Raw genomic sequence first — 8301 nt, 5'->3', positions numbered from 1 at the left:
AGTATGTATGTGTGTGTGTGTGTGTGTGTGTGTGTGTGTGTGTGTGTGTGTGTATATATATATATATATATATATATTATGTCATATTCAATTCTAAGGTGTGTACAGCTCTACTGAATACAGCCTTTATTGTTCTCAGAAGATAATGTTATGGATTTCGTTATTCCATTTAGATCTTATTATGCAGGACATTATATTTCTTACAATCACATGTCTGTTACTATTAGGTCAGACACCCTTACACTATGCAGTTTTGAATCATGGTGCCAAACACAAGAATGAAAAAGAGAAGTCCGACCAAAATGGTGTGGTTGATAACTGTACCACAATCAGACTTCTTCTGGAAAAGAAGGCACTTTTAACATGTCAGGTATGCAGTACTTAACACTAAATTTATATGAATTATTAAAATCTTAAAATATATGTATTATGAACCACTACAGGCTGTTTACTTTTGAAACAAATCAAAATTCTATGGGAGCAATATATAAAGAATGAAAGAATAGATTTCTGGTAATATTAAAATGCTTAATCATGTGCTAATGACATTGTAAGTGTAATAGAAATTTTAAGAAACAACTTTTTATATAACTACTAGGCACCTCCGCTTGCTTCACTCCTACATTTTCTGTTTTGTTTAATAGAATATAATGTCTGTTTCTAATTCACATTTATTAATTATTCCTTTATAAAACATTTCTGTGGCATAGCTACTTTTAGAATGGCTCTTGAGTTTTTCAAGTAAAAACTTTTAGTTCATTGCTCCATTTCTTGACCCATTTGGTATCTAATTACAGTTTAAGACTCTGGAGGTCAAACCCTTTGATTGATGTATTTGACCATGCCTAAGGTCTCATAGATTAATTTACTTCAATCCTGACTAAAAGAATTCCAATTTGAGGGTAAGCTGGTAGAGATCCTGATGAGTAATAAAATCAAATTGTGTATACTTGTGCTCCACACTTGGTATTGCTGGCACACAAAAATAAAATTAATAAAAAGAAAAAAAGGTTTCTCAGATTAATTTACTCTAATCCTGCCTAAAAGAATTTCAAGTGCTGTGGCTATTGTGGATTCCATCTTGCTTATTCGATGTTATTTTATATTTTTTTCTCTAATCTGATTCTATCTCCATAGTCTCTGATGTTCAAAATTTTTTTTCTTTTAACAGCTAATTGTTATTCTTTTACATGTATTTGGGGAAATGTTTTACCAGCCATTTCACTGTTTACCATATATTAAGAAGAAATAAAAGAACCTATTATGAATAAAATACGCAACCATTAACAGTCACAAAACCATTACTTTTTGTGGAACATGTGTCTTTATTATTTAGCTGTATGATTTCAGTTCATTTAAGAAAGGTACATTTTGTTATGTTAGACAAGCCCTATTTATATTGCATTCATAAGTGTAGTTTAATGATAAAGTCCTGATAGGTTTAATGTTCAAAATTAGATAAGTATAAACTCCCTGTAAGCATAAATTACACTTCTGCACTAAATAAAAATGCAACTTTTAAGTAGGGTTGTATGGCTAAAGTTAAAATCAGTACAATTTATTAAAAGTTAAACAATATGTAACACGTATGTCTGCTTCCTTCTCTGACAAAAAATATATCAACCATTAACGCTTACATACAGCTTTGGCAATAATCTTCCCTACCCAAAGTGCATAGCTAATTTTGGTTTTCTTCAAGCCTACATGAGCATAATTCAGGCTGGACTCAACCCAAAGCGTGTTAGAGACAAATGATTTTAACATATAGTGGGAGATAATGCCTATTTTAAAAATATTTGGCCATTTCTAATATTTTTAAGGTTGAGTGATCAAAACTAAAACATTATTTTTCAGTAATTTTATTCAAGGTAATTAATATGTTAAAGATTCCTAAGGGCATGATTTGCTGTGGTAGAGCTATGGATTTTGAAGCTGGTGAGACAGGTTAGAATATGTGGGATACCATAAAATATTTTCCACACGTTAAGGTGTTATGCATTATAAGAGTAGGTGCTATTGAGTTGCTGCCTTCCCTTTAGGATACTGTTAGATATCTATAGCAACTTAACCATAAGTACAAAATACAAATAGGCAAAATCTTTTTAAATCATTATTTCTAGAGGATGATTTTTGAGCTGGCATTGTTCATCAAGTCGTAAAGCTTAGAACAAAAATGCTAAATATGAAATTTCATGTGCAGCATTTTGAACATTGACTTATGAAACCTTTAACACTTACACCTGTTATATAAACATTATTCAAGCCATAATGTTAGAGAAAAAAGAAAGTGAGGTATTCTGTTAAAAAATACAGGAATGAAGAAAGAGATAAAGTCAAAAATAGAATTTAAGAATTCCATAAAAAGTTAAATTCTGTAAGAAAGAAAAACATTCATTTAAACCAGAGGGTTATAGGTTTACCAATTCCTAGTCATTTTCTTTTGCAAATATCTTTTAAAGGTATAGGTAATAAAGTCCCATAATCAAAACATCCTTAATTTTGTGCTTGTTGGTGAAATGTGTGTCTGTAAATATATCTTGATTCTGCAATTAAATATAGTTTAGGTGTTCTCTTGTTCACTCATAGTGTTTGTGTCATGTTTGTCCTGTCTATAAACTAACACATTTTCTTTTTTCACAAGGTATATGTAAAAGATTGTCTTATGTTTAACCCTATCAACATGGGTCACAGTTCAAAGGCCATGTCATTGCATTTGTTGACTTGCATTCACAATTTTATTGAACTACTATTTTATGAATTTATGTCAAAAAGTTTGTAATTAAATTGTAGATTATTATTCAAATCTTAGTATCATACACGAGTTAATTTCTTAATTTAGAAGTAAATATTAAAAAACACATTTCACCCGTTCATAACTAACATAGAATATATTTACATTCAAATAATTCTTATAAATTTCCCTGCTGGGGTGTTCTGTATATAATTGTCATCTTTTTAAACTGGATTTACAAAGTTTTTAGAAATACACTTATTTTGTTTAGGTAAAGGTTACATACTACAATGACTTTCCTATAGTAGCTAGTACCAGTTTGTTCCTGTATATATATATACCTTGTGGTGGAGCAAGCCTTTCTCAGGTGTGACACAAATAATTGTACACTTGGTTTGAGTTGGAGGGTTCTCTGCTGTTATACATGTTACTTGGAATAGTAATTGACATAGGTAATCTAAGGATTGTGGGAAACCACACTAGTACCCTGGTATGGTTTGAAAATGTATTAATGTTGCTCCTGTATTTGTCTTGTGCAGATGTTTTTGGGAGATGTCTCCAGCACCAATTTTAGTTTTAATAGAAATAAATACTGACCAGTTCAGTTAAAAACATAATCGCATGTGATTAAAGTTTTTAATTGTTCACCTGTGCCATTTGTCTTCCTTTACTGCCTGAGTTTATTACAGATTTCTGCATACAGTTTCCAGAATCAACTTTTTTTAGCAGATGATTAACTTATGTTTTGGACATCAGTACAATGTGATTGCATAAAGCATATTTACATCAAGAAGTATTAGCTTAGGTAGACAGTTATGCATATTTTATGTACATTAGACTAATGGAATATTAAGTATTGATTTAATTTCTCTCAGTGCTTAATCATCAAAAGTATATTTTATTTCTAATTCATGACAAAAACAATGAACAGGAAGGAAGTTTGACTGCATTAAAGTCCATACTATTATTTTGGTAATTATTTAATACATATTATTTTGATGACTTATAAAACTTGTCAAGTTTAAAAGAAAAACTACCAGGCTACATCTTAGAAAGAAGAAACACTGGATATGATTTAAATTACATATTTTCACATCCAAATATATTATGGCTTCATAATCATTAACTGCTCCAGCATTTGTTTCTATGAGAGAAAAACTTAAGACTAACAAGAAGGTGGATGTTTGTGTGCCATAGGTGATTTAACATTGTTATTAAAAACACAAACAACCTTTTACGTACATCTGTAATCTAAACTTGTATGCATATGTGATAAAGGTTATACAATTTTGTTAAGAATGTCCTCATAAATGTTTGATTCATTATGATAAATTTCACTTACAGTAGTTTTTTGTTAATCTCAAGACATTACTTATTGAGAGGAACAATTAATGATTCTTTGCATGATAAAATGTATTATACTATAAAGCTAAATAATAATGCTTCTCTTTTTAAATAATCTAGGCAAAATAAATTAATTAAAGTTGAAATTACTAAGGACTGTATTTGCATGGAGTTCAGAAATGAATGATAATTTAAGTTGCTCTGCTTAAGTTTTTCATAAGTTATATACAATTTTTATTTTCCACACTTAGGCCTCAAATTGTATACTTGAATACACAAAACAGTGATTATTCAAAAAGGATCACAAAAAAGATCCTTAGGAAGGACATTGAATTGTTGGAAAGGGTTCAGAGGAATGCTACTAGTATGATACTTAGGATGAAAATACAAAAGCAGCTTGAGATCTCTGATATTGTTTTTGCTTGAAAAATTGAAGACTTGAGAGGAATCTGATTGAGGTGTTTAAGATTCTTAAGAAGATTGATAGTATCAATGCATCATCTGTTTTCATACTTAATGGTGGGAATGGTAGGACTAGGGGGATACAGATAAAAATTTTGGCAGGTGAGAAGTCATCTTCAGCTAAAACTATTTTTCTAACAGGGTAGTTGGCCTTCAGGTATTGTGGGAGCAGTGAATAAGGAGTTTAAGGGAAGGTTTGATAAATATTTTGAATTATAAGGGTTGAGTGAATTTTATTATTAAGTTTAATGAATGGGGCAAACTAGATGGACCAACCGATCCTTTGTTGCCTTAAATGTTATTTTTCTTTATTTAGGACTCTCAAGGACAAACTCCAATACACTATGCAGTACGAAATCATAAAGGAATTGAAATATTGAAGGTAAGTAAGTACACAGAATCTTTAGAACACACAAAGCATTACTGCTACTTCTGACAATTTACAGTGTTTGGTGTAAAATAAAGCTACTTATTATCATGACCAAAAAGTGTAATTTGCAAAGAATCGTTAATATAGTTTTTCACTATTTGAGTCACTTTCATGTTTCAGCTGATGACTTGTGCTGTGTGTATATATGCTGCTCTTCCAAAAGTGAACAGTCTTAATGATTATTCTTTTTGTGGTTTAACACCACCCTTTGTGTAATGATAGCTATTTTTGTGAGACATGTCCATCAGCTTGGTTGTCTGGTACAGTTTATTATTAATGTTTTGAAAGATCAGCCAATTGATGACCTTTGAATGGTGCCATGCATAGTAGGTCAGTCATGACCAATCATTGCTGTAGTTTCACAGTATTTTTCACATTTCTATGCAATCAACAAACACTACTTTGTAAAAATCATTGTATTTTGGCATATTTCACTCTCTTCCTTCTGGTATATGTATGTATTTATAGTCACCAATCATTGCTGTAGTTTCACAGTATTTTTCACATTTCTATGCAATCAACAAACACTACTTTGTAAAAATCATTGTATTTTGGCATATTTCACTCTCTTCCTTCTGGTATATGTATGTATTTATAGTCACCGATTTCCTTCACAGTGTATGTTCAGTGGGCCAGGTTACTGTATATAGTGGATGATTTTCAGGAAAGTTCCTCATAACTTATGAAAGTAAAGAAAAATTCAGGAGTGTTAAAGAATATTTAATAAATTGTAAAGAAGCTAAAAAAAATCAATATCTAGTAAAGAACTACTGAGTTAAAGTACAAGTAGTACCACATTATAGGTGGTAATTATTATCTGAGTAGGGACAATAATCACATGAAGATATGCCTCCCTCCTCCCCACTTAGAGAAACACTTTATGCAGAGGGGTGGAATAAACTGAAAGAAGAGAAATTAGTATAAGTCAGGAATCATTAGCTGTAGGTTATAAGAGATTAAGGAACTTCTTTCAACTTCATTTTACAAGCTTGTAGAGATTTATCATATTGAAAGGGATTAACAAAATTTCTAAATGATTTATTTTCCTTCATTATCTTGGAATATTTTGATTCCCTGTGTTTATATTAATCTTTCCATCTAGATTACAAAAAAAAAAATTTGAAAGAATGTGCTTTTGTATAACTTTCACCCATCTTGAGAGGATATAAATATGTATTATAATTAAAACTGTACAGAAATCCACTTCATTGTACCTGTTTACAACTGTTAAAAGAGAAAACTACATTCATGAAATACAATGAACCATGTCATTGTAAAATGGTTCAAGTCATTTTGTGCTTGTAGTTTTGGTTTCATAGTATTTGTGAGTACAAGACAGCTTTATAAGATAAATATTTGTATTCATAATGTGATACCTTGTTTATATTTGAGTTTCTTAATGTTTAATTTAGTGAATAGGATTGCCTAAATGGCCTAGAAGTTCCTTATTGTCCTTTAATGTTATGTAATCAGTATGTTCTCTAGCCATGTATATTTATTGTTTCCAATAATCCCAGCATTTTGAGAAAATTGAATACAGTATATTGTTTGAAGATCTTTGTTTATAAAGGTATGTTGATTTGAAAAAAATTTTAAGAATTCCAGATATAAAGAACTTGGACTAATTCTTCAAATTTTGAGAGAAATAAGTAAATGCAGTTTTACGAGGTTCTTCTGCTATTAAAAGTAATAATGTGCTAGTAGTGTATTTCTTCATGTTTAAATAATAATTATGCTGCTTGGACAGCTGGCATGTACCTTTCTGCTAGTATCTAAAATTTAAGAAATATCTGAATATAATAAAGTTATTTCAACAAAGATTATTTTTAATAGTGCATTATGTTTACTTTCAGCTGTTCAACAAACATTCTCCAGAATGTCCCAAAGAAGCTATCAACATTCAAGATGTAAATGGGCAATCAGCACTTCACTTGGCAGCAAAAGATAGCTTGTCAAATAGCACAACACACTTGGAGCTAGTGAAAATTCTAATAGCCAATGGAGCTATGACTCAAGTGAAAGACAAAAATAACAAACTGCCTATGGATTTGGTTCCAGAAGGTAATAGAGAGGTAAAAGAAATCATAAATATTTTGTCTGAAAAGTGTGTTTAAAGAGCATAGGTGATGTGGTGTAGAAGATAAAAAAACAGATTTACATTATTTAAATCAAATCTCCTTTTCTTTTGTCAAAATATTTTATGTATCATGGTCTTATCTGAATTATAAGTATAATTTGGATAGGAATAACCTTAACAGTGTTATGAAAGAAAGGGATCTTGGCATAATAGTCGATCAGTCTCTAAAGCCATCCAAGCAGTGTGCTGTTGCTAATGGTAGAGCAAATAGGATTTTAGGTTGTATATACAGAAATATTGAATACAAGTCTAAAGAGGTTATAATTTCATTGTACAAGTCACTGGTTAGGCCACATTTGGAACATTGTGTATAGTCTTGGACTCCTTACCTTAGGAAAGACATTGAATTGTTGGAAAGGGTTCAGACAAAGGTTACTAGAATGGTGCTTGGGATGGAGGGTTTGTCATACGAGGATAGACTGAAATCTTTCAAATTGTTTTCCCTTGAAAAAAAGAAGAGTTAGAGTAATCCAATTGAAGTGTTTAAGATTCTAAAGGGAATTGATAGTGTTGATGCATCATTGTTTTTCATATTTAACAGTGAGAATAGTAGGACTAGGGGACACAAATATAAATTTTGGCAGTGTAGGAGTCATTTTCAGCCAAGACAGTTTCATTTTCCTAACAGGGTGGTTGGCCTTTGGAATGGATTGCCTTCAGATGTTATAGAGGCAGTAAAGTTCAGTGAGTTTAAGAAAAAGCTTGTTAAGTATATGAATAATAAGGGCTGGTTTTAAGATTTTTTAAAAAATTATTTAACTTAGTGTAAAGGATTGAACAGCCGAGATGGACCAATAGGTCCCATGTTGCCCCAAAACGTTATGTTATGTTAAAATGTGACTAAAGGTCTGTGTTTAGTCTTATATAAATTGTGTTGTATGTCAAGACAAAAATTACAAAAGTAAAATTGAATAAGAAGGTAACTTTATACCACTTATGACTGTTATGTGAAAGAATCACATCTTTCTCTTCAACTACAGTCTGATCATTATTAACACCTGTATTGTTGATTGTTTGGAAAATTATACTGCTAGTGTTGTTGGCCTCATTAACAGAAACTTTCACTGATAATGTACTGAAGAAGTTTGGAAGGTACATGTCGTTATTATAATGACATCAATTTAATGAATGCCATGTATACACAGGTACATAAATACCATTTTTTCATTCCATCAGTCCTCTCCTTTTGATCATTTA

General features: G+C 30.8%; 1 protein-coding gene across 2 annotated transcripts in view; it reads left to right on the top strand.

The window, feature by feature from the left end:
- LOC106478639 overlaps window positions 1-8301 on the top strand; it is a 58651-nt gene that overhangs the window by 48839 nt on the left and 1511 nt on the right. For both annotated transcript variants that reach the window (XM_013939197.2, XM_013939196.2), the window contains exons 6-8: window positions 228-370; window positions 4854-4919; window positions 6821-7039. In XM_013939197.2, the coding sequence (XP_013794651.1) occupies window positions 228-370; window positions 4854-4919; window positions 6821-7039 (428 nt within the window). The remainder of the gene's footprint in view (window positions 1-227; window positions 371-4853; window positions 4920-6820; window positions 7040-8301) is intronic.

Source organism: Limulus polyphemus, unplaced genomic scaffold (assembly GCF_000517525.1).
Source record: "Limulus polyphemus unplaced genomic scaffold, Limulus_polyphemus-2.1.2 Scaffold236, whole genome shotgun sequence".
Lineage (NCBI taxonomy): Eukaryota > Metazoa > Arthropoda > Merostomata > Xiphosura > Limulidae > Limulus > Limulus polyphemus.
Note: the sequence above shows the minus strand (reverse complement) of the source record. Positions and strands in the feature narration are given on the sequence as shown.